The 27257-nt window shown below is 51.8% G+C and overlaps 2 protein-coding genes across 3 annotated transcripts in view; one reads left to right on the forward strand and one right to left on the reverse strand.

The window, feature by feature from the left end:
• Positions 1–27257, forward strand: part of LOC144758795 (uncharacterized) — a 317831-nt gene that overhangs the window by 191031 nt on the left and 99543 nt on the right. The window lies entirely within an intron of this gene.
• On the reverse strand, positions 8786–26168 carry LOC144834109 (uncharacterized). Of its 2 annotated transcripts, XM_078689219.1 has the most exons (5): positions 26000–26168; positions 18961–19160; positions 13753–13824; positions 13078–13131; positions 8786–12553 (listed from the first exon to the last, which is right to left on the reverse strand). In XM_078689219.1, exon 5 carries the CDS (start codon positions 11437–11439, stop codon positions 10213–10215), a length of 1227 nt encoding a protein of 408 aa, XP_078545345.1. In that variant the 5' UTR covers positions 11440–12553; positions 13078–13131; positions 13753–13824; positions 18961–19160; positions 26000–26168; the 3' UTR covers positions 8786–10212. The 2 variants fall into 2 exon arrangements, with proteins under 2 accessions (XP_078545345.1, XP_078545355.1); XM_078689229.1 differs by lacking the exons at positions 13753–13824; positions 18961–19160; positions 26000–26168 and having other exon boundaries at positions 13078–13307.

Below are 27257 nucleotides of genomic sequence, written 5' to 3' on the forward strand. Positions count from 1 at the left end.
CAGCGAAGTCCTGGAACAGCCTCCCCTCCCCCTCCGGCCTCAACCTCCCTTCAGGGAGGGACTCAAGACCTGGTTGTTGAACTGATTCACCGAAGCAGCATGGCTACCAGGGCCTGGATACCTTGGTGGGTAATTAGCTGGACTTTATAAATCTGCTTTAACCGCTCCCACGCTCATGACGAACTGAGCTCGTCATGAGCCACAGTTCTCGTGTGCTCATGACGAGTTCGTCATGACCGTTAGAACGCTCAGACACAGGGCTAATTCCCCTGCTGTGCTGGGCACCCTAAGGAATGGGCGTGGTCACACACGAGAAACATGGCGCATGACGAGAGCTCGTCATGGGCACCGGTGCGCTGTGCGCGCCCCCCCTCCCCAGCACAGAGGGTGAATCGGCCCCGCAGCCAAGGGGTTAATAAAACCCTCACAATACTTTAGGGAACAAAGTTAGGATTCAAAGAGTTCAATGTATTGAACTGTGAGCAAAAGCGCTTAAAATTTATTAAAAAGATTAAACTAACTTAAATACGCTGTTGGACCCGGCCTCATGGCGTGGTCCTACCCCTCCCGCATGGCGGGCCCAGGACGACATCGGCCCTCCATCGAGCCACGGTCACCCCCTTGGCACGACCCTACACGAACTACCGACGAGAGCCACCCCCCTGGCAAACCCCGGCTCTACCCCTGGAACACGGCGAACTCTATACGCCTCCACCCTACCGGTCCGGTTACCCATCCAGACCCCCCCTACAGGCCCAACTCCATATCGGGCCCATCACGTTACGAGCACGAGGTCTCGCCCGACTCCATATTGGGCCCATCACGTCCCGAGCACTTGGCCTCGGCCCCGGCCAAGGCCCCAGCGAAACCCCGACATCGAGGCACCAGGATCCCCCCGGGTGGTAGAGTGGCCACTCAACGGTTCCAAGAGGAGGGGAGTTTCGATGGCCCTCCAGCCATCCCCGGATGCCTGGTATCGATCGCCCTCCGGCCTCCCTGGGCGCTGGCTCCGCCCCCCTGCTGGGTGTTTGGACCCCACCATCCCGGCCCCTCTGACCCCCAGGCGCGAGGGTCCGGACATCAAAGAACTCCAGTCCTATATCTGGGCCAGCCCTGGAGTAGGACGCCAGTTGTATCCTGGAGTCAAGAGCCCCGCTGACGCTGTCGCGGCTGACCCCGAGAAGAACTCATTACCCTGAAACCTGGAACTATCTTTGGAGCCTGCTGGCGCTGCCGCGGTCCATCTTCGCTGAACCATCTTTGGAGCTTGCTGGCGCTGCCGCGGTCCATCTTCGCCGAACCATCTTTGGAGCCTGCTGGCGCTGCCGCGGTCCATCTTCGCTGAACCATCTTCGGTATTATACAGCCCCCTACGGGAGGCCAGAGGTCCTGCCTTGCCTGCCACGCTCCGACTTGTGACAATACACTGTGTATCCTGATCGCGCTCCGTAGTGACCTAACAAGGCAAACAGGCATGGGACCGAAACTTCTGGCTGGGTGACGTACAGAAGGATGTCGTCCGCATAAAGCGAGATCTTTTCCTCAGCCGCATCGTTCTGGTCAATTCTAAATCCTTTATCCCACTGTCCTGACGTATTCCACATGACGCTATCTCTATAGTGAGGGCAAACAGAAGCGGGGACAAGGGGCACCCCTGCCGGGTCCCCCTCCGTATGGGAAAGTCCCTAGACAGCACCCCATTGACCTTAACCCTCGCTCGCGGGTCTGTGTACACGCTCTTCTAGCGGCTTACCCTGTTTATAAATTGGCACCAGTGTGGCCATACAAAGATCCGGCGGGACCGAGCCCTCCTGAGGCGCATCGGTGTACAAGGCCAGCAGATGAGTGGAGAGTAGATCGGCCGTTTAAAAAAAAAATTCTGCAGGCAACCCATTCGGGCCCGGAGATTTCCCCGGACGGAGTCTAGCTATAGCCTCCCGAACTTCCGTGATTGTTATCTCCTCTTCCAGACACTTTTGGGCCTCCTCATCTAAGGTAGGGGTCTCAATGCTAACCAAATACTGTTCCACCTCCTCCGCCGAGCCCAAGTCCCTGGCCTTGTAGAACTCCTCATAATACTCTGCGAACGCCTGCGCTATCTGGACATCCATCTGTCTGGTACTGCCCGGGGCATCCGTCACCTTCTCCTCCCACCTCGCCTCCTGTTCTCTACGACTCAGCCATGCCAGAAGTTTTCCCAACTTATCCCCTACATCATATAACCTATGCAGGGTCGCCTGTGCCTGTGTTTTGGCCTCGTCAGTCATCTGGACCCTATATTGCTGCTGCGTGTCTAGTAATTGTCTAAGTGAGTGTGTCATCCCATCCGCCACATAGCGGCACTCCAACTCCAAGATACGGGTCGCAAGGTCATTCAGATCTCCCTGCACCTTCCGTTTTTGCCCTGCGATTCTATTATGCGCCCTGTCTCTCACAACTGTTTTAAAAGGTTCCCAGAGCGTAACCCTTGACTGCACTGTGTTCAGGTTTTCGGCAAAGTACACCTTCACATCTGCCCGCAACCCCCGCAACAAATCCTTGTCCTGCAGGTCCCATGCTGCCAATCGCCAAGTCCCGCCCAGTGGTCCGCGCTTCGTCCCTATTGTCACTCGCAGTGGTGAGTGATCTGATTCTCCCCGGGTCAGGTATTCTGCTCGATTCTCAGCTCTAAGAGCATGACGTGGAAGGAGGATGTAGTCTAATCTAGAGTACACCTTCTGGACACCTGAAAAGTAAGAGTAAGTAAGTCCATCTCCAGACATCTGTCAGTCCCATCATGTCACTGAACTGCTTCAGAGGGGAAGGTTCCAGAGTGTCCGCCCGCAACCCCGATCTATCCGGGGGGGGGACATAACGTCATTAAAGTCCCCTCCTATCACTTGTAGTGTGGCTGGAGTATTTAAAAGGATATCAGCTACTCCCGCTAGTGTTCAGGCCTGTAGCTTGGGAGGTGCATAGACAGAAACTATTGTGACCTTCTGGTGTCTCCAAGTGCCCGTAACCCCAACGTAAGTACCCTGGGGGTCAGTCCACGTTCTCGTTACGGCGGAGGGAGGGGACTTCCTAATCAGAATGGCCACCTCTCTGGATCCCGAAGTGTATCCCGCAGGTGCCAACACCTTATAGGGCCCCCGGGCCAAAAACCCACATTGCGTACCACGTAGGTGAGTCTCCTGGAGCAGGACTATGTCCGGTGCAGACTTTTATACATAGGCCAGGACCAACCCCCGTTTGATCTTATTGCCCAGTCCGTTCACATTCCATGTAAGGATTTGGGCAGTACCATTATCCTGTGCCTCATTTCCAAGGCCACCCACTACGCCAGGCAACATCAGTCCCAGTCAGTTTTTGTGCCGGAGAGCATCGGGCGTACAATGTGCAGGTATGTGTGGCAATTCCGTCTGTGACATGCTTTAAAACAATAACAACACCCAAAGATCATCCCCCCAAGAACCACCTCCCTCCCCCCACCAGACCCATCGCCATCCTAGTGATAGAGATACAGCTGATCAGGTGAAGGAGGTCTGTCGCCCACCCAACCTCAGCCTCAGATCACGTTAACTCACTCCAACCCTCTAGAGGAGCAACCAGTAAAGGCGGAGACCAACTAAATAGAAATGAGAAAGAAAGAACAAATCAATAAAAACAAAGCAAGCAAACAAAGAAAAAGAGGGGGTGTCCAACTTGCGTGCTCCTGGCCACCAATTCCAAAGTCGACCAGCCATTACTGTCCCATCGTCACGAATTAGAGTCTGGTGGGTCCCCCTGTGAGGCCCTGGTCCCCGACACGCTGTCCTGTTCCATATCGTGGATTGCCGCCACTAGGGGATGCAATGAGTATTCCTCCGATTCTTCTTACTCGGATGAAGTGCTGCCAGGTTCCTCCTCCCCCTCCGACTGTGCCCTCTCTGCTAAACAGGAGAACAGGGAACCCGGCGATGGATTAGTGTCTACCAGGATCGCCTTGCGTCGCCTCCTCCACGCCGATCCTGTCTTGGGATATGGGGTAACCTCCACTCCATGGCTGACACACCTCTGGCACCGCCTCTGCGGCTTTGGCGGCCCATCCGCAGGTCGGTCCCCAGCCGATGACTCCTGGGTCCCAGACTGTTGTCGTGGCAGGGGGGATGCTCTTCCAGCCACTGCCACGCCTCCTCCGGCGATTGAAAAAAATTAGTTTTCTCGTTGTACAGAACCTTCAGCTTTGCCGGGAACAACAGCATATACTGGATTCTGAGGTCTCGCAGATTGGCCTTGACTGAATCAAAGGAGCGCCTCTGTTTCTGTACCTCCTGGCTGTAATCCAGGAACATCATTATGTGGGCATTTTCGTGGCGGATCTCCCTGAGGATCATGTCCCTATCCAAAAAATTGAGGAAGCGAGCAATGATCGGCCGCTGTCTTGCTCCCTCCTGTGGTTTCGCCAGCAGTGCTCTATGCGCCCGTTCTATGACACAACACGTGGAAAATGTGTCCTTCGGGAAAGTGCTGAGCAGTCACGAATGTAGGAACTCTGACATGTTCGCCCCTTTGAGACCTTCCCTAAAGCCCACGAATCGCAGGTTGTTGCGTCGTGCCCTGTTTTCGCCGTCATCCACCTTCCAGAGAAGTTGCTTATGGGAGGCCTGTAGTTCCGCCATACCTTTCTGTAGGTCTGTTATGGTATCTTCAGTCTCCCCTATCCGAGTCTCCGAGACCGTCACTCGTTCTGCTAGGTTGTGAAGGTCCTGTCGTAGGAGTGCCACATCCGCACCAACCTCTCTGACCTGTTTCTGTAGGGCCTCTCGGGACGCCTGTATAGAATCCATCAGCATGGTCGTATCTGACCTCGCCCCGGTTTGGTCAACGTTCGGGGAGGAGGGGTTGTGGCAAATCGGTCCAGCGTACCCTGTCCAGGGGGCTTGGGGTCTAAGCTTTTCCTGCCCATGGCTGTGCGTGAGTTGGCCGTGCTCCCTCCGAACCCCCCGACTTCCAGGGGCCAGCCGCTATCTCCTGCCGTGCACTAGAAGACATTATCCACAGGATATCAAGAGCCCCAGTTCCGGTCCCTCTATAGACCCATCAGGTACTGTCTCCACATGCGCCACCGCCAGAGGCGCCCACCGCCGGTATCTTGGGTGCAGGCAGCAACCCCAGTCACTCTTCACTCTTCAGGCCGTCCGAGTATGGGCCCCAATAGTGGCCCTGAATCGGGATACAGGCCCCCCACGCACTTTCGCACCGGGCCCCGGTCTTTCCCGCGCCTGTACCTCTGTAACGGCAGGTCCCTTCTGTCTCCCGGCAGTCACCAGGCGAGTCTCCAGAGGTGAATCGACATGTCTCTCCTTGCTCCCTGGGGCCACGCTAGCAGGCCCTGCCTCGTCCAGGACTTGCCCCTCTTCAGTCTTCCAGCCCCCTCTACCAGTCTCTACAGGGTAGGGGGGCCAGCTGTGCGTCAGAAAGTTCCAGCGCGTGGGGGGGGCAAAGAAGAGGAGCAGGCAGCGCTACAGCTCCCAGGCGATGCAGGCACACAACAGCCTCCTCTCGTCCGAGAGCTGCAGGGGGCTCCTCCCCACCACTCAGCTCCAGGCGTTTTTCGCCCAGCAGTATGCTGGTGCCAGGCAGATGTTCAGGCCCTCACCTCCGTGGCGACACAGCTCGGGGATCCAGCTCCACGGTCCAGGCCAGCCTCCACCACCGCTCCGCGCCGTCCTCCCGGTCGTACGTCACTCACCCCTGCCAGCCGCCAAGCTCCACATCAGTGCAGGTCACGCCGAGGCCCGCGAGCAGCAGCCCACGTCTGTTCTCTCTCCGGGTCTCCTTCGGTCCCCGGGGGTTGCGCTGTCCCTCGCCCTACACCGCTGCCAAACCTCGCAACCCAGCGGCGTGGGGTCCAGCGCGCCGCGTCCGTCTCAGTCGGTCCCGGCAGTCAGTACGGAACAGCGCTCACAGCACTCCAGGAGGGGCAGGGGCCCCCACAGTCCAACACACAGCGGGGTACAGGACTCCCGGCTGGCCTCAGGTATGTCGGATCAAAACGAGTAGCCGGAGCAGCCTAGGCTCACGTCTCACCCAGCCATGCTGCTGGCTAAGCCCCCCCATCAAATACATTTTTGAGTATATGTACTGGAGCTCTGATCCCATGCTTTTCTATCATCCACTCTTGCAAGTATTCATACATGCACCTATCCATCCACTTATTCATCCAGGCACCTATCCATCCACCCTTTCACTCATTCGTTCATTTATGGATCTAAACATCCACCCCTACACTCATTCATCCATTCACCTATCCATCCAGCCTTTCACTCATTCATCCATGCATCTATCCATTCACCCTTTCACTCATTAATTTATGCAACTATCATCCACTCTTGCACGTATTCATCCATGCATCTGTACATCCACCCTTCCACTTATTCATACATACATCAATCCATCCACCCTTTTACTCATTCATCCATGCATCTATCCATTCACCCTTTCACTCATTAATTTATGCATCTATCATCCACTCTTGCACAAATTCATCCATGCATCTGTACATCCACCCTTCCACTTATTCATACATACATCAATCCATCCACCCTTTCACTCATTCATCCATGCATCTATTCATCCACCCTTTCACTCACTCATCCACCCACTCTTTCAAGTTCATTATGGGCCTTTGTCTGCGGATTTGCAGACTGAAGAGGCCGATCAAAAACTCTACAGCTGCTTTAATGTAAGCCCTCTATGTGTAAGATATGAGAGGCCAAGGGGAGCGGGTCAGGGATGTTAGACAGGGCGGTGTAGGGTGGTGGGGTTAGAAGGTTCAGGCACCGGGTGTAACATAAGGTATACAGGAAAGGCAACGTGAAAAGGAGGGGGTGCATGAGAAGGGAAATCAAAGTGAGTTGAAGATGAGGCCCAGGAGTGGAGCAGAGAATACAAAGCAGGGGTCATACAGTTCAAGTTAGAGCATGGGCCAAAAGGCAGATAAGGCAGCCTCTTACATGCCAGTGCTGCAAGTGTACTGGAGCTGCAGAAGCTCGTTGTGTGTCTCATGCTTGAAGAAAATAAAAGGACCGGGGAGGGCCTGGAAGTCACACGAGATTATCGAGCTGGCTCCAACTTTGAGCTCTGCTTTATCATTTTGTTGTTCTGCTCTGGGGAAATTAAAGTGCAGGCCCCAGCTTTTGAATTCACCCGTTCCATGCCAATGAACTGCTCAGAGCAACTTATTAACTGGCTGTGACCTACAGGATTGAACAGCTGTGTATCGGATTACCATAAAACTGTCTACTTGTCCTTTGGACAAAATACAAATTAAAACCTCTTGCCCTCCTAAGAAATCTAGATGTCTCGGGCGTCGGGAGATAGGAATTCCCCACCCCTGATCATTGCAGACCACTAGCCTGTAGCAATCTATTGTATCTTCCCTCCCACATTCTCAAAGTCACCAGCTGTGGTGTGAGTTCCAGGGTGAATTTTAGGACCTCTGAAATCCAGCCACCCACCACCCTCCAGAAACCCTGAAGCCTGGGGCAGTTCCAGAGCATGTAGAGTAGGGTACTGTTCTGCCGAAACCCTCTATGGCTGGGGTCATTGTCAATTCGCCCGATACAGTAAAGCCGGGTCCTTGTAATGTATGCCCTGTGAGGGATTTAAAAAAAAAAAATCTTTTTATTAACAATTGACAAAACAGGTGGCAATCATCACAGTATAGCATTAAATCGGTTACCTTTGTAGCGCAAGGAGTCTCTGGACATATACAGTAATCACAGTGCATAGGGATAAAAAACAGTGTATTAAGTAGGGTTCATAGTTCAAGTGGTTCGTCAATCAGGGCGGTTCGGGGGGGCTCACAGATATTCCCTCTATAATCGTTCCAGGCTGACCAAATCTATGTCCATTTCCCCGGGCAGCCCCTTGCCTCGTACACAGTCCTCTCCTGGAGCATGCACCAGTCCATATCAGATTTCCATTGTTCAATCTTAGGGGGTTGAGTCGCCCCCCACATCCTTGCCATGTTCCTTTTAGCGACCACAAAACCTATAGTGGTCCAAACTTTCCCACTAAGCGATAGGTCTGTAGGTTCCCAGATATTCAGCAGGCATTTCTTGGCTTCAGGCCTAACCTCCACCTCCCAGATCTCCAGACCTCCTCCAAGACCCACAGGGGGGTCGCCATCGTGAGGGTATCCGGCCAGCCTAGTGTGCGCTGCACGATATGCCAGATCTGTACCGAATGTTGCGTAGGCCCCATAAGTGGGTATCGTCCCGGCTTGGAGTAGAGTGCCGCCTCGAAGTTTTCACCCTCCAGTAGCCATCGGTCCATTCCGAACGCCGGGTCATTCCCATCGCTGTAGGTGTATTGGTTAATAGCCGAGAGATGCGCGGCCCAGTAGTATTTGCGGATGTCAGGGAGTGCTATGTGTGATTCAGGTAACAGTGGGATTGTTGTATGACAGGAGCGAGCGGTCTTAGTTGCTGAGACATGAATCTCTGACGGGTGCATCTTTAGCTCTTTCAACTGCTTGAGAGAGGGTGGCAGTCTCAAATTCTGGGGGCACAGATACCAACAGCTTCCCTCATAATCTTTGATTTTTGCATCTACAGTTGGTGCAGATGTCACCTAAGAGAGTAACCTTTCCAGCTAGGTAGTGTGCTTTCTAGAGTCAGCCTGCTTTGCTTTTCCCAAACTTTGGTCAGCAAAGCTAAATGTGTCTTCTACTAAAGTGTTCTTAGCTCGCTTTTGGTAACGTGGCTTGGGCAGTATGGCCTAAGGCACACTTGAAGGTAAAGCAAAACAGTGGAAGTCACACATTTCAATACAGTTTATTAAAAATAGACAAGGAACTTTAAGATTCAAACCAAGTTTAGATCAAAAAGAATATTTAATAATTATTCAGAAGCAAAATCTAAAGGTGGGCTGTGATTTAAGGATTATTAATTAGCAAAAACAACTGTCAAAGCCAAACAAAAAGGTAAATGAATAAAAAACAAGCAGTTCCACTGAATCAATCAGGAAGTCACCTACAAAATTGTAGCTGACTTTGGTAGCTATGCTCGAAAGGAGAAAGATAAGTTTAGTCTCTGGTGATGATTAACACTGAAATTTGATGCAAGGTTTTTGGATGAATCAGTCTCAGAAGGTGACGAACTGCACAGAAGTGGCTTGAAGTGCAAAATTCCCAAAAAGTAGAGTTGGGTCATCAAGTTGAACCTGAATCCACGGCCATCCAAATGTGTGAACATTCAAGCAGTTGCAACAGCTGCGAAGTCTTCGGAGCTTCCAAGTTATGGAGATGGTTCAAGGTTGATGATAAGAGCCAAAGCATGGAACGAGGCAGGCCAGAGGCATGGTTAAGGGGATAGCAGGTCCCATTTGAAACAAAAAGAAGATGGAAAGAGGCCACTCGTGTGGATCTTTGTAATACGTGGCTGTGTCCTTTTGGAACAGAAGTCATTAGGACTATTTAGGATGGGGCCAAGAGTGGTTTGCATATGGCTGGCCTCGTCTGTAGTTACACAAAGACTAGAGAATGATGTGGCGGGAAGTTGCCAAGATTAACTACCAGTTCATCCATCACCTTTAGTTTTTCTCAATGATCAGCCCTACGTGGCACAGAACAGATGTTTCTCCCATAGAGACCTACGACAAAGGGACTCCTGCTGCAGCCCCCTGGTGAGGCTCATTAAGGCTGGAAACAGTTCGAGGTTACAAGCATTCCTGAATCTAGAAGCGTCGCCTCAAAGTTCAGGATCCAATGGCCTTTGTGGGTCAGTCATTGCTTATAAACACTCAGGGAGCAAAACACACTGAATGGAATGAGGCCACAAATAGTTACAAAAGAATGAGGTTAGTTCAAGCATTTCCATTCCAGGCTGTGCGCTTTTCTCCATAGACAGTTTGTAGAACAATCAATGGATCGATGTCTTTGTGGCTGCTTCATGTAAAGGTTTTGCGATGCTGAAAGCTCCTCCGCGGGGTTGACCGTGAGCACCTTTTATTCTCCCACATTGTCTCGCTTATGTAAAAAGGTTACATTTACAACTGAAGTTTTAGTCACATTGAGAGCTTGGATCATTTTCTTTCTCATTGTGGGTTCTCTCATGTTGAATGAAACTGAATCTCCAGCAGACCCTTCCCTGGCATTTAGAACAATTACAAGGTTTTTTCCAGGTAAGGTCCCGCAGGTTGAGTGAGACCAGATTTCCGACTGAAACTTTTCCAGCATTTAGAGAGCTAAAAAAGTTTATCCCCAGTGTGAGTTCTCTCGTGTCTAGTGAGAGTTGTTTTCAATCGGAAGCTTTTGTGGCATTCAGGGCACTGATATGGTTTATGCCCAGTGTGGGTCCTTTCATGCACAGTAAGGTTGGATTTCTGACCAAAGCTGTTTTGGCATTCAGAGCACTGATACTGTTTGAGCCCAGTATGGATTCTCTCATGTAGAGTTAAACCGGATTTGTGATAGAAACCTTTTTGGCATTCAGAACACTGATACCGTTTTTGCCCAGTGTGGGTTGTTTCATGTACAGTAAGGTTGTATTTTTGACTGAAGCTTTTACAGCATTCAGAGCACTGATACGGTTTTTGTCCAGTGTGGGTCCTTTCATGTGCAGTAAGGCTGGATTTATGACTGAAGCTTTTACAGCATTCAGAGCACTGATAAGGTTTTACCCCAGTGTGAGTTCTCTCATGGTGAGTGAGAGTTATTTTCCGACTGAAGCTTTTCTGGCATTTAGAGCACTGATAGGGTTTGAGCCCAGTATGGATTCTCTCATGTTGAGTTAAACCGGATTTGTGATAGAAACCTTTTTGGCATTCAGAACACTGATACGGTTTCTGCCCAGTGTGGGTTCTTTCATGTGCAGTAAGGCTGGATTTATGACTGAAGCTTTTACAGCATTCAGAGCACTGATACGGTTTCTGCCCAGTGTGGGTCCTTTCATGTACAGTAAGGCTGGATTTATGACTGAAGCTTTTACAGCATTCAGAGCACTGATAAGTTTTTTGTCCAGTGTGGGTTCTTTCATGTGCAGTAAGTCTGGATTTACGATTAAAGCTTTTCTGGCACTCAGAGCACTGATAAGGTTTTTGGCCAGTGTGAGTTCCCTGATGGTGAATCAGACTGCAACTAAAACTGAAGCTTTTTTGGCACGTGGAGCACTGATACGGTTTATGCCCAGTGTGGGTTCTTTCATGTGAAGTGAGATTGGATTTGGTACTGAAGCTTTTACAGCATTCAGAGCACTGATACGGTTTAAGCCCAGTGTGGGTTCTTTCATGTACCGTAAGCCTGGATTTGTGATTGAAGACTTTCTGGCATTCGGGACACTGATAGGGTTTTCGTCCAACGATAGTTTTCTCATGTTTAGTGAGGTGGGGTTGATGACTAAAGCTGTTCTCAAATTCATTGCTCTTATTAGAGTTTGTTTCTCCAAGTTGGGTTTGTTCCTGGGTACATGCCATCTTAAGACTAAATTTGATTTCTGATTGTGTACTTGTTTATGTTCCAACTCAGCATTAACTTCTAAAATACATTTCAGATGCTCTTCTTAACACATGTATTTTAACTAATGATAGTTTTTACCTGGAGATCATTTTCCTACCTTTAAAGGCACCTATCTAACTTGTCTTATTAACTTTCACTGAGGAGCCCCTTGTATTGATTAAGAGGCCCCTCATGGATTCATTTTCTCCAAGTTATGCCCGGGTGAATTTTCTCTTGTTTAATTAGTCTCATTTAGTGATTCTAGTTTATCACATTTGATTTAGGAGTTTTAAAAGCACTGATAATGTCTTTGGGCTTTAGTGTTTGCCTGTTAGGTATGTTTGTTCATACAACTAATGACAGATGCTTAGGGCATGCCAGGGTGTTTTATGAATTCTCAATAGCGTAACACTAGCCTCTTTTATACTTTCTGCACCAGTATATGCTTTTTTGCTCAGTGGCTAAGACAGGTACATGATCCACTTTGGAGTTACAGGACACTTTGAAACCACTCGGATCAACCCAAGAGACAGAGCTGCTGGGGAAAAAGCTTCCTATATTGGAATTGATAATTCAGCATCTTTGCTGTAACGACATCTGAGAAAGCGTATTTACAATTACTTTCTTATAAATAATCTTTTCCTTCCTCTTGTCTCCAAGAGACGGAGTCAAAAGCTTGCACTTATAAACCGAGGATATTAGTATTTTTGACGGTTTTGTCACATCACAACACGTCTACGGGTGCTGATCTGTTGGGGAGGGTTTGGTCTCCAAAGCATTTCTCATAAACCATCAAACAGAATTTACAGCACTGAGTTTTTTCAAGTGCACTGCGTGGGGATCAGTTGTGGCCAATGATCTCCTCAATCTCAGTTACTGATACTTGGTAAACATTTATAGTCATTTTACTTTAGGGATTTGACAACTTGCACATTCACCAGTTTCTTCCACTCCAACATCCTCACCATTCCTGGCACATAGAATGTGTTTCTTCTCTAGAGCTCCAGAATGTTTTAACTTTCCTTGAAATAATCCTTTTCGATGTGTTTCACTAAATTTAAACCTTGTTTTTTCAGTTCATGCTTCAATCACCTGTAGAAATGGAGTCAAAAATTGTAAATGAACTCAAAGAAAAAACATTTGTGACTTTATACTTTATACAAAAACAAGCTAGGAAATCAGTTTAGTATCATTTCTGATAGTGGTGAAACAGCTCTGGGACACTGTGTAGATCGGGAGCTTCAGGTTACTGGAGCTCATGGATGTGAGCGAAAACGTAATTAATATTTAAGAAAGAAACACAAGTTGCACATATATTGTGACACATATTCTCAGAAGCAGCCAACACTATCAATTGTCAATTTCTGTGGCAAAGGCTGGCATCACAATGAGATATTTGTAATACTTTTAATGAATTATCAGATGTTATTTACTCCCCTGCCCACCTAGACTGTTAATCTATTCCTTTTTCCAGTGATCTAGGAAGGGACATTTGAGTGAACGAAGGAAATCACCTTGTTGTAATCACTTCTTTAAATACCACTGTAGAATGACGCTGTGTCCAGTTAGCTCAGTGGAATTCACTATTTCAAATTGTGCAGATGAAAAGAACTTACTTGGTGGCCCAGAACTCATCACACTCCTCCGACAGGACCCACGTACTGCAACACCTGAAAAAGAGAAAAAAACCGCACAACAGTAAAGGAAACTAAAAAGGGTCTAGAATAGAAAAACACAAAAGAGAAAAAAGAGAAAAAAGGCTATCTTCTACTCTCACCACATGTTCCAGCACAGGAAACTGTGCAGCAGATGCTAGTGAACCCATAAGTTATTTCTAAACACAGTGCCCCCAAGGTCAGCACCAGGTGCAGCTCCACCGGTTGCACCACCCTAAAGCAAGCCTTGTGTGCATGTGTGTCCACACACATATACTGTGTCTTTTGCTTGTAGTAGATAAGACAGAAAAGAATAGTTTAGGAGCACGTAAAGAGATGGAAGTCAGATCAAGAGAGAAAAGACGCCGAAAGAACAGTCAGAGGGAAGAGAGTATCACGTGGTGTAGAGGAGAAGACAAATGTGCCAATAGTTAAGGAACTGCTGGGCAAAACTGACCTGAAAAGAAACTGGACCTGCACTACACCACCCAACAATTATTATCAGAAGTTTGATAACAACAAGAATAGTGTCAAATGTTGAAGCCGAAGAGAGAAAAACAAAACAGAGATCAAGAAAGGGAATAGAGAAAAGAGAAACAGGGGAAAAGGAAACTTAAGAGTTATAGGAATCCTTACTCGACAGTTATATTATATATTGTTCCTCCAAGGGGGGCAGCCATGCTGCACTGCCTGGTCATCCCAGAATACCTTGAAAGGAAGTAAAGAAATAGTTTTGCGTCAGACGACTATTACACTTCTTCACATTTTACAAATAACCGTCCTGAACTTACAAAACAAAATAATCTCTTGTTCTCTGGAGGCCTTTGTGAAGCAACTATGGTTAATGAATGAATACTTTTTTGGTTCAAGAGCCATGATCCCTTGCTGGAGAAAGTCTCTGTGAATATAGAGTGCACCCACAGTCTCAGAGAACAAACCCTAACAATCAAGTCTACTTCTTCATAACCCCCATCTTTCCATTTACAGACCATGAAACTTGGGAATCAAAACAATCTGGTTTGCAAAAGTACGTTAAACTCCTTGTACATAATTCTGTCCACACTTCATAAATCAGTCAACCAGACTCTTATATTTATAAAAACCATGCTCTCTGAGCAACTGCAATACAAGCCAAGCTGAGGCAGAGTTCGAATGCTGAGCAATGAAAGCAACAAGGCATCAATGTGTTGGCGCTTTTTATCTATAAATGATCTGAAGGGATGATGCGGCGAGTCAGTGTCTTGTGAGCCCTATAGGACGGCGACCCAAGGACTGGAATTCAGAATAAATACTTTGCGAGACAAAGCTTAGAACATTGAAATGTTGAGACCTCCATTGAAGACAATGGAGTAGCAGCAGCCTATACAACCTGATATAGGCCTGCTGCTCTCAACATTACAATGTCCTAATACACAGCCTCTGCCTTTCTCTTTCCACTGCCTCTCCGAGTTATATGGATTGAGCAGGAGAAGGCAGAAGATAGAGCCTGCTGCAGGTCACAGGAGCCTCCACCCTTCCTCTTCCCATAGCTCGCAGTGTTACTGGTGTCTCGGGAAGGAAGGGGGGTTCTGCTCATCTCCTATATCTCACTAGCTCACTAGGAAAAGCAGTTTAGCCGAGCCCAGAGAGAGCCAGTGGCTGACTTCAGCCTCCTTTCACAGTTATTGCTGTGAATGTTCAACAATTAACCACTGTGGTCCTACATGGTAACTCAGTCAGAGAAATAATTATCATAATATTTGCAGGAGGATCACATAAAGGTAACCTCTAAAGTATATCAAAAGCCATAATCAGAAATAACTCTAGCTGTAAAGTCAATAGTCAAACCACCACAACAAATGTGTGCTAAGGAATAAGAAATCGTTTATCTATAATATCATATAGCAAACTGCCATAGAATCTGCTTAATTAACCCGTTTAGTGCTGCCGTCGGCCGTGGAACGTCACCAGCACTCCCTGCCTAGTGCTGTGCATGTTCATTGGCCGACGCTGCCCCGCCTGCGCAACAAAACGCCCGCACCGCGGTGGAATTACCGCTGCGGTTAACGGGTTAAAAATCAAGGAAAAGTTCTTAAGTAAAAAATCAGTAAGAGGACTGACATGTAGCCTGCCTTTAGGAAAAGTGTAAAATAAAACAATCCCAGCAAATATCCTGAAACCGTACATTTTATACGTTTTTAGACAGAGAGAACACATTATTGACATGGTTCATGATGAGGTAAAAATGACAGCATCAATGAATGTTCAAGAAAACATGGCACAACAAAATGTAATTTAAAAAACCACACCTACAAAATGAATAATAAATTGTGACTCTTCCCCAAAAAGCCACAAGTCATTTTACAAGGTTATTCCCTAACAAATTAACTGGATCTTAATCACGGTTTAAGTTTGTGGCCTTTCATCATTGACCCAATTTTTACGGGAACATTTGCTGACAGCTCAGCAGTTGTTTATTAGAAATGCCTACAACTTGGACTCCTTTCCCAAGGGGGGTGGGTTGGGTGCTCCCGTCAGTCTGACTGTGGAACGGGTAGCACATGTATTGATTAAAAGAGATACTGGATTCTCATTTACTTCGTCTACAAAAGAGCCACTCTGGGTGACCTCTAGGACTGCACCAAGCACGCAATCCTTCTCCCGTCTCAGGCACCGTCACTGAGTCTGATTCAGTCCAGTAGAAACTCCAAGTGGAGAGGAAAGTCGTGGAAAATCATTATTAATTAAAAAAGGATTTTGTTGAAATCTTAAATGTGTTGAGAATTTGGCGTTCTATTCTGCACTGGGCTGTGGGACCATCGGGACTGAAGGCATGTTCCAATATATCTGCCTTTGATTCTGCATGCTCGGCACAGAGGCCATTTGGGCTGGGACCATTGGCTGTGACATCCCATTCTGTGCCATCTGATTCATGTTCCAGTTTCCCAGGTTCCTGCAAACATCGCAAGGATCATGTCTTATTCTGCACTTTATTAGTGTTTGAGGCATTTAAATTGCCACTGTCAGTAAAACCGATACCCTAAGCAGGGCCGCACTGGCCGTAAAGGGCTTTGCGTGTTTCCCCGGGAGGCTGGAAGAGTGGAAGCTGATTCTTCAGTGCTGGGAAACGTATTTGTTACTGGGGCGGTTTTGCTGTGGTGCTGCTATATCGCCCACCAACAACAAAAGAGGCAGTTAGCTGGTCTCGCAAAATTGTCAGGCCTGGTTTGGGTTCCCAGTCCGGCCCTGACCCAGAGGAATAACATTTCCTCCTTGCACATACTGAACATCATTACTCTGCACACCAACGCCGTGCATATCCAAATTCACACCAGCAACAAACCCAGAATCAAAACGAGAATACAATCCGTGAGAACCCCTTTCGTCACCTGTCTGGAAAATTATTGTCTGAGCCATCATTATTTTTTCTCTGATATTTTTCTGCTTAGCAACAAAATTGTCACTAAAGTACTTTGGTTACAACAAAATCTCATCCAGAATGTTAGTCTGCAGCCCCTCACATTTTGCACTAACCTCTGGAGGCAACGCTAAAAGATGCACCCTCTTTTACTGGGTCTTTGCCTTTGCAATATTGTCTATAAATCTGCATTAATCTAAAGTAATGGCTGCACAAATTATTCCAACCTTGTCTTACGGGCTAATTGGATGGCTCGGAAGCGAATCAACGATACTAAATAACCTACAAAATAAAATATATAAAGTTGTGTTTGGGTTGCCATTTGCAGCATCGCCAGCCCAAGTTCGATTAGAATTCGGCTTACAAAACCAAGAAATTAGGTCGAAGTCCACATTTGTAAAATTCTGCCACAAGCTCTGAACCGCCCCTAGTAAGTCACTGGACAATCTATGCTGGGAGGATATAAACTTTTTGGTAGGCAGGCCCAACACCACCCAATGGGGTAAATTTCTCAGCCAGAGTTTGACCACATTGGGCCTACACGAAGTGTGGAAAAAAACATGAACCACAAGCAGTTCTGTAAAATAGCAAAAGGATCAGCAAAAAGGATCTCCTTGCTCACAGACAAAAGAACTCTAACTAAACGGAGACATGCCTGGACAGTAATTAATTCATATACCACCCAAAAACCGCAAGTCTTCCTAGCCCTACACTACTGCCAACATCTAAAAAAATCGCTGATAGCGTACCGTCTGGGCATGCACTATTCAAAAGATCTAAGGCCTTCTTGGAAACAACAAATAGAAAGTGCTAACTGCAGATTATGCGGATATAAGAACGAAACAGTGTCACACTTATTATGTGTATGCCCAGCGCTGCAGGTCTTAAGAAGAAGATATCTTCGGGCAATCTTCAACACACTGAACATCCGCACCTGCAGGCAGGCTGTGATATGTTGGCTAAGCGGTGTTTCACCAATTTTTTCATGTCGGGGAATCAAATTTATGGCGAAGACAACAAAGCTGTTACAAGAAATGGATCAGATATAAGGTATTTTGCCGCACTGAAAAAAAAGAAGAACAGGGACAGAATACCAGGTGACAAAGGTGACACAGACAGACTTAGGACGTTTTTTACCAAGACATACAACCACTGAGAGAACATTTTCTGAAACAGATCACTCTGATTTCACTTCAATTTTAAAAGCCTTTTGTATTTGTTGTTGCGCTGTTTTTATTTCTTGTAAATATTGTAATGATTTTAATTAATCACACTATAAAATGATGATGATGATGCATTAATCTCTTGTAATATATAATAAAATATTTTGAGGTGCTTCACTCTGTGGCTCTTCAATTGGCCAGTTTCCACGCAACTTACACTCATTCCACAAATCTCTTGGGACAACAACTAACAAACTTAAACTCATCTCTCGACCACCCCGCCTGGACGAACAGGCCTCAAGCACAGGACAGGCTTCATCTCCTCTGCAACTCTCTGGACAGAAGTGGCCTCACCTCCTCTGCACCCGCCTGGACAGGCCTCACCTCCTCTGCACAAATGGACAGGCCTCTCCTCCTCTGCACCCATGTGGACAGACCTCACCTTCTCTGCCCCTCCCCCCTCTGGAAATGACCTCCTCGCCTCTGCATCCAACTGGACAGGTCTCACCTCTTTAGCACACCCCGCCCCCTTCATACAGGCCACGCCTCCTCTGCACCCACTCTGCACAGGCCCCACATTGTCTGCACCACCCAGTAAAGGACAAGCCTCACCTCCTCTGCCCTCACTGGACAGGCATCACCTACTCTGCAACACCCTGGACAGGCCTCACCTACACTGCAGCCCCCTGGACATTCCTAACCTCCTCTGCACCCCATTAAACAGGCCTCACTTCCTCTGCAACCCGCTGGACAGGCCTCATCTATTCTGCACCCCCCAGCTCTGGACAGGCCTTGCCTCGTCTACCGCCCCCACTTCCATGTCAGGCCTCACCTCCTCTGCACCCCCTGGACAGGCCTCACCTCCTCTGCACTCCCTTGGTCAGACCTCGCCTCGTCTGAGGCCCCTCCTTCCCTGACAGGTCTCACCTCTTCTGCACCTCGTGGACTGGCCTCACCTCCTATGCACCTCCTCTGCATGCCCTGGCCAGGTCTCACCTCCTCTGCACCCCTGGACAGGCCTCTCCTCCTCTGCACCCCTGGACAGGTCTCATCACCTCTGCACCACCTGGACAGGTCTCACCTCCTCTTCAACTCTGGATAGGCCTCACCTCCTCTGCACCCCTGGACCAGCCCCACCTCCTCTGTCCCCCTGGACAGGCCTCACCTCTTTTGCACCCGAAGGAGAGGCCTCATCTTTTCTGCAACTCCCTGGACAGACCTCACCTCCTCGGCACCTCACTGGACAGGCGTCAACTCCTCTGCACTCCCATAGACAGGTCTCACCTCCTGGACAAGTCTCGCCTCCTTTGCACTCCCAAGTACAGGACAGGCCTCCCCTCCTCTGCATCCGCCTGGACAGTCCTCTCCTCATCTGCACCCCTGGACAGGCCTCTCCTCCTCTGTACCCCTGGACTGGCCTCACCGCCTCTGCACCCCTGGACCGACCTCTCCTCCTCTGCACCCGTGGACAGGCCTCACCTCCTCTGCATATATTTAGAAACAACAAGGGGCCCAATTAGATCACAGGGGACCTTTGGGGTAACGTTATTCAGACAACAGTGGTCCCATCTCAAAGAAATGCATGAAGAATAAATATAGACACAATCGTAACTATATTGAATTGTGGACTTGTCCAGCCGGACAGTGGTCCAATATTTTTACTTCTGAGGAATAGAGAGAAATATTACACAACAGTACACAATATGGGACACAAGCCTGTACCAAACTTGCAATTGTGCAACTGACACACACTAATGACGAAGGAACAAAAGGGCTTGTAGGCACAAGTGTGAGGTTCGAAGTACTAGAATTTACACAATGTCATAGTACATCACAACATAGTTTACACCTTTACATCAATTTATAGCAGTGCAGTTTTGAATAAGGTGTCCTTTAAGTCGACGGCATTTCGATCTGTTAACTAGATACACAGATCATCATCAGGACATAATTCTTATGCCTAATATTTGGAAGCCTCTGAAGCCGAGAACCGATTAGATGCTGCTCGGAGTCAGTCATTAGTGCGTAATGGCACTCGGCGGACCACCCGTCAGCGTGGTAGTCGAATACAGGGCGATTACAGCGTCTCAATCATGGCGTCTGTCTAGGTGTTCTGGACAGAACAGGCCTCACCTCCTCTGCACCACTGGACAGGCCTTAATCTTCTCTGCACCTCTCTCAGACAGGCCTCACCTCTTCTACATCCCCCTAAACAGGCCTCAACTCCTCTGCACTCCATGGACAGGCCTCACCTCCACTGCACCCACCACAGAACAGACTTCTTTTCACCTTACCTCTTCTGCACCCCCTCCCCCTCTACCCCCCCCATCAGAAAGGCAACACCTACTCTGCACCCCCTCTGTACAGGCACCACATATTCTGCACCTCCAGCAAAAGACAGGCCTCACCTCCTCTGCACCACCATGGACAGGCCTCGTCTCCTCTGCACTCTCAGGACAGGCCTCACCTCGTCTGCACCACCATGGACAGGCCTCGTCTCCTCTGCACCCACATGGACAGGCATCACTTCCTCTGCACCCCGCTCAGGGCAGACCTCACCTTCTCTGCACCCTCAACAACTGACAGGCCTCATCTCCTCTGCACCCCTGGACAGGCCTCACCTCCTCTGCACCCCTGGACAGGCCTCAACTCCTCTGCACTCCTGGACCGGCCTTTCCTCCTCTGCACCCCTGGAAATGCCTCTCCTCCTCTGTCCCCCTGGACAGGCCTCACCTCCTCTGCACCCTTGGACAGGCCTCACCTTCTCTGCACCCCTGGACATGCCTCTCCTCCTCTGCACCCCTGGACAGGCCTCACCGTTGCACCCCTGGACAGGCATCACCTCCTCTGCACCCTTGGACAGGCCTCTCCTCCCCTGCACCTTTGGACAGGCCTCACCTCCTCTGCACCCCCTGGACAGGCCTTGCCTCCTCTGCGCCTCTGGACAGGTCTCACCTCTGCACCCCTCTCCTCCTCTGCACCCCTGGACAGGCTTCACCTCCTATCCATCCCTGGACAGGCCTCTCCTCCTCTGCACCCCTGGACAGGCCTCACCTCCTCTGTACCCCTGGACAGGCATCTCCTCCTCTGCACCCCTGGACATGCCTCACCTCTGCACCCCTGGACAGGACTCTCGCTGAAGGATTCTCATTAAGGACAGAGGAGCCCAGAGTTCATTCCACCCCATACAGCACCTCTGACTCGTCCTGAGCCTCGGGGCGCTATGCACAGGCCCTGAAGAGAGACACTGCTTCCCTGGACAGGCCTCTCCTCCTCTGCCCCCTGGACAGGCATCACCTCCTCTGCACCCCTGGAAAGGCCTCTCCTCCCCTGCACCCCTGGACAGGCCTCACCTCCTCTGCGCCTCTGGACAGGTCTCACCTCTGCACCCCTCTCCTCCTCTGCACCCCTGGACAGGCTTCACCTCCTCTGCATCCCTGGACAGGCCTCACCTCCTCTGCACCCCTGGACAGGCCTCACCTCCTCTACACCCCTGGACAGGCCTCTCCTCCTCTGCCCCCGGACAGGGCTCTACTCCTCTGCACCCCTGGACAGGCCTCTCCTCCTCTGCACCCCTGGACAGGCCTCTCCTCCTCTGGACCCCCGGACAGGCCTCTCCTCCTCTGACCCTGGATAGGCCTCTCCTCCTCTGCCCCCTGGACAGGCATCACCTCCTCTGCACCCCTGGAAAGGCCTCTCCTCCTCTGCACCCCCTGGACAGGCCTCGCCTCCTCTGCGCCTCTGGACAGGTCTCACCTCTGCACCCCTCTCCTCCTCTGCACCCCTGGACAGGCTTCACCTCCTCTGCATCCCTGGACAGGCCTCACCTCCTCTACACCCCTGGACAGGCCTCTCCTCCTCTGCCCCCGGACAGGGCTCTACTCCTCTGCACCCCTGGACAGGCCTCTCCTCCTCTGCACCCCTGGACAGGCCTCTCCTCCTCTGGACCCCCGGACAGGCCTCTCCTCCTCTGACCCTGGATAGGCCTCTTCTCCTCTGCACCTCTGGACAGGCCTCTCCTCCTGTGCACCCCTGGAAAGGCCTCTCCTCTGCACCCCTGGACCGGCCTCACCTCCTCTGCCCCCCTGGATAGGCCTCACCTCCTCTGCACCTCTGGACAGGCCTCTCCTCCTTTGCACCCCTGGACAGGCCTCTCCTCCTCTGCCCCCCCTGGACTGTCCTCTCCTCCTCTGGACAGGCCTCTCCTCCTGTGCACCTCTGGACAGGCCTCTCCTCCTCTGCACCACTGGACAGGCCTCTCCTCCTCTCCTCCTCTGGACAGGCCTCTCCTCCTCTGCACCCCTGGACAGGCCTCACCTCCTCTGCACCCCTGGACAGGCCTCTCCTCCTCTTGTCAGGCTTCACCTCCTCTGCCCCTCCCCTGGACAGGCCTCTCGGTGATGGATTCTCATTAAGGACAGAGGAACCCAGAGTTCATTCCACCCCATACAGCGCCTCTGACTCCACCCTGAGCCTCGGGCGCTATGCACAGGCCCCGAAGAGAGACATTGCTTCCCTGGACCTGCCCAGAGGCACCCCCTGGGGACAGGACTGTGGCTCGGACCGAGGCGCTTTAATACCACACACCAGACTCGAGGCGCTACACACGAGGCACGTGTTCATCCCTCAGTGATGCTGCTCCCCCGCACCCCAATATGATCCGTCTCCAAAAAGTGACCTTTAGCCCTGAAGTGTCCTCTCTGGGGTGGGGCAGATCTCTGGGGGTATTTCTGTCTTGTGGTGATGATCTGTCTTGTGCAGCTGACATTGCCCCCCATGGACAGGCCTCACCTCCACTGCACCCACCACAGAACAGACTTCTTTTCACCTCACCTCTTCTGCACCCCCTCCCCCTCCACCCCCCACCAGAAAGGCATCACCTACTCTGCACCCCCTCTGTACAGGCACCACATATTCTGCACCTCCAGCAAAAGACAGGCCTCACCTCCTCTGCACCACCATGGACAGGCCTCGTCTCCTCTGCACCCTCAGGACAGGCCTCACCTACTCTGCACTCCCTTGGTCGGACCTCGCCTCGTCTGTAGCCCCCTCCTTCCCTGACAGGTCTCACCTCTTCTGCACCTCGTGGACTGGCCTCACCTCCTATGCAACTCCTCTGCATGCCCTGGGGAGGCCTCAACTCTGCTGCACCCCTGGCCAGGTCTCACCTCCTCTGCACCCCTGGACAGGCCTCTCCTCCTCTGCACCCCTGGACAGGCCTCAACTCCTCTGCACTCCTGGACCGGCCTTTCCTCCTCTGCACCCCTGGAAATGACTCTCCTCCTCTGTCCCCCTGGACAGGCCTCACCTCCTCTGCACCCCTGGACAGGCCTCACCTCCTCTGCACCCCTGGACATGCCTCTCCTCCTCTGCACCCCTGGACAGGCCTCACCGTTGCACCCCTGGACAGGCATCACCTCCTCTGCACCCTTGGACAGGCCTCTCCTCCCATGCACCTCTGGACAGGCCTCACCTCCTCTGCACCCCCTGGACAGGCCTTGCCTCCTCTGCGCCTCTGGACAGGTCTCACCTCTGCACCCCTCTCCTCCTCTGCACCCCTGGACAGGCTTCACCTCCTCTGCATCCCTGGACAGGCCTCTCCTCCTCTGCACCCCTGGACAGGCCTCACCTCCTCTGTACCCCTGGACAGGCATCTCCTCCTCTGCACCCCTGGACATGCCTCACCTCTGCACCCCTGGACAGGATTCTCGATGAAGGATTCTCATTAAGGACAGAGGAGCCCAGAGTTCATTCTACCCCATACAGCGCCTCTGACTCGTCCTGAGCCTCGGGGCGCTATGCACAGGCCCTAAAGAGAGACACTGCTCCCCTGGACAGGCCTCTCCTCCTCTGCCCCCTGGACAGGCATCACCTCCTCTGCACCCCTGGACAGGCCTCTCCTCCCCTGCACCCCTGGACAGGCCTCACCTCCTCTGCACCCCCTGGACAGGCCTCGCCTCCTCTGCGCCTCTGGACAGGTCTCACCTCTGCACCCCTCTCCTCCTCTGCACCCCTGGACAGGCCTCACCTCCTCTGCACCCCTGGACAGGCCTCACCTCCTCTACACCCCTGGACAGGCCTCTCCTCCTCTGCCCCCGGACAGGCCTCTACTCCTCTGCACCCGTGGACAGGCCTCTCCTCCTCTGCACCCCTGAACAGGCCTCTCCTCCTCTGGACCCCCGGACAGGCCTCTCCTCCTCTGACCCTGGACAGGCCTCTTCTCCTCTGCACCTCTGGACAGGCCTCTCCTCCTGTGCACCCCTGGAAAGGCCTCTCCTCTGCACCCCTGGACCGGCCTCACCTCCTCTGCCCCCCTGGATAGGCCTCACCTCCTCTGCACCTCTGGACATGCCTCTCCTCCTTTGCACCCCTGGACAGGCCTCTCCTCCTCTGCCCCCCCTGGACTGGCCTCTCTTCCTCTGGACAGGCCTCTCCTCCTGTGCACCTCTGGACAGGCATCACCTCCTCTGCACCCCTGGACAGGCCTCTCCTCCCCTGCACCCCTGGACAGGCCTAACCTCCTCTGCACCCCCTGGACAGGCCTCGCCTCCTCTGCGCCTCTGGACGGGTCTCACCTCTGCACCCCTCTCCTCCTCTGCACCCCTGGACAGGCTTCACCTCCTCTGCATCCCTGGACAGGCCTCACCTCCTCTGCACCCCTGGACAGGCCTCACCTCCTCTACACCCCTGGACAGGCCTCTCCTCCTCTGCCCCCGGACAGGCCTCTACTCCTCTGCACCCCTGGACAGGCCTCTCCTCCTCTGCACCCCTGAACAGGCCTCTCCTCCTCTGGACCCCCGGACAGGCCTCTCCTCCTCTGGACAGGCCTCTCCTCCTCTGACCCTGGACAGGCCTCTTCTCCTCTGCACCTCTGGACAGGCCTCTCCTCCTGTGCACCCCTGGAAAGGCCTCTCCTCTGCACCCCTGGACCGGCCTCACCTCCTCTGCCCCCCTGGATAGGCCTCACCTCCTCTGCACCTCTGGACAGGCCTCTCCTCCTTTGCACCCCTGGACAGGCCTCTCCTCCTCTGCCCCCCCTGGACTGGCCTCTCTTCCTCTGGACAGGCCTCTCCTCCTGTGCACCTCTGGACAGGCCTCTCCTCCTCTGCACCACTGGACAGGCCTCTCCGCCTCTCCTCCTCTGGACAGGCCTCTCCTCCTCTGCACCCCTGGACAGGCCTCACCTCCTCTGCACCCCTGGACAGGCCTCTCCTCCTCTTGTCAGGCTTCACCTCCTCTGCCCCTCCCCTGGACAGGCCTCTCGGTGATGGATTCTCATTAAGGACAGAGGAACCCAGAGTTCATTCCACCCCATACAGCGCCTCTGACTCCACCCTGAGCCTCGGGCGCTATGCACAGGCCCCGAAGAGAGACACTGCTCCCCTGGACCTGCCCAGAGGCACCCCCTGGGGACAGGACTGTGGCTCGGACCGAGGCGCTTTAATACCACACACCAGACTCGAGGCGCTACACACGAGGCACGTGTTCATCCCTCAGTGATGCTGCTCCCCCCCACTCCCATATGATCCGTCTCCAAAAAGTGACCTTTAGCCCTGAAGTGTCCTCTCTGGGGTGGGGCAGATCTCTGGGGGTATTTCTGTCTTGTGGTGATGATCTGTCTTGTGCAGCTGACATTGCCCCCCATGGACAGGCCTCACCTCCACTGCACCCACCACAGAACAGACTTCTTTTCACCTTACTTCTTCTGCACCCCCTCCCCCTCCACCCCCCCCCAGAAAGGCATCACCTACTCTGCACCCCCTCTGTACAGGCACCACATATTCTGCACCTCCAGCAAAAGACAGGCCTCACCTCCTCTGCACCACCATGGACAGGCCTCGTCTCCTCTGCACCCTCAGGACAGGCCTCACCTCCTCTGCACTCCCTTGGTCAGACCTCGCCTCGTCTGCAGCCCCCTCCTTCCCTGACAGGTCTCACCTCTTCTGCACCTCGTGGTCTGGCCTCACCTCCTATGCACCTCCTCAAAATGCCCTGGGGAGGCCTCAACTCTGCTGCACCCCTGGCCAGGTCTCACCTCCTCTGCACCCCTGGACAGGCCTCTCCTCCTTTGCACCCCTGGACAGGTCTCACCACCTCTGCACCACCTGGACAGGTCTCACCTCCTCTTCAACTCTGGATAGGCCTCACCTCCTCTGCACCCCTGGACCAGCCCCACCTCCTCTGTCCCCCTGGACAGGCCTCACCTCTTTTGCACCCGAAGGAGAGGCCTCATCTTTTCTGCAACTCCCTGGACAGACCTCACCTCCTCGGCACCCCACTGGACAGGCGTCAACTCCTCTGCACTCCCATAGACAGGTCTCACCTCCTGGACAAGTCTCGCCTCCTTTGCACTCCCAAGTACAGGACAGGCCTCCCCTCCTCTGCATCCGCCTGGACAGTCCTCTCCTCATCTGCACCCCAGGACAGGCCTCTCCTCCTCTGTACCCCTGGACTGGCCTCACCTCCTCTGCACCCCTGGACCGACCTCTCCTCCTCTGCACCCGTGGACAGGCCTCACCTCCTCTGCATATATTTAGAAACAACAAGTGGCCCAATTAGATCAGAGGGGACCTTTGGGGTAACGTTATTCAGACAACAGTGGTCCCATCTCAAAGAAATGCATGAAGAATAAATATAGACACAATCGTAACTATATTGAATTGTGCACTTGTCCAGCCGGATAGTGGTCCAATATTTTTACTTCTGAGGAATAGAGAGAAATATTACACAACAGTACACAATATGGGGCACAAGCCTGTACCAAACTTGCAATTGTGCAACTGACACACACTAATGACGAAGGAACAAAAGGGCTTGTAGGCACAAGTGTGAGGTTCGAAGTACTAGAATTTACACAATGTCATAGTACATCACAACATAGTTTACACCTTTACATCAATTTATAGCAGTGCAGTTTTGAATAAGGTGTCCTTTAAGTCGACAGCGTTTCGATCTGTTAACTAGATACACAGATCATCATCAGGACATAATTCTTATGCCTAATATTTGGAAGCCTCTGAAGCCGAGAACCGATTAGATGCGGCTCGGAGTCAGTCATTAGTGCGTAATGGCACTCGGCGGACCACACGTCAGCGTGGCAGCCGAATACAGGGCGATTACAGCGTCTCAATCGTGGCGTCTGTCTAGGTGTTCTGGACAGAACAGGCCTCACCTTCTCTGCACCACTGGACAGGCCTTAATCTTCTCTGCACCTCTCTCAGACAGGCCTCACCTCTTATACATCCCCCTAAACAGGCCTCAACTCCTCTGCACTCCATGGACAGGCCTCACCTCCACTGCACCCACCACAGAACAGACTTCTTTTCACCTTACCTCTTCTGCACCCCCTCCCCCTCCACCCCCTGCCCCCCACCAGAATGGCATCACCTACTCTGCACCCCCTCTGTACAGGCACCACATATTCTGCACCTCCAGCAAAAGACAGGCCTCACCTCCTCTGCACCACCATGGACAGGCCTCGTCTCCTCTGCACCCTCAAGACAGGCATCACTTCCTCTGCACCCCGCTCAGGGCAGACCTCACCTTCTCTGCACCCTCAACACCTGACAGGCCTCACCTCC

The sequence above is a fragment of the Lissotriton helveticus genome, chromosome 1_1, assembly GCF_964261635.1.
Source record: "Lissotriton helveticus chromosome 1_1, aLisHel1.1, whole genome shotgun sequence".
NCBI classification, from domain to species: Eukaryota; Metazoa; Chordata; class Amphibia; order Caudata; family Salamandridae; genus Lissotriton; species Lissotriton helveticus.

Coding starts and splice junctions, on each gene's coding strand:
- LOC144834109 (XM_078689219.1), bottom strand. CDS start 11,439: ATGGCATGTACCCAGGAACAAACCCAACTTGGAGAAACAAACTCTAAT.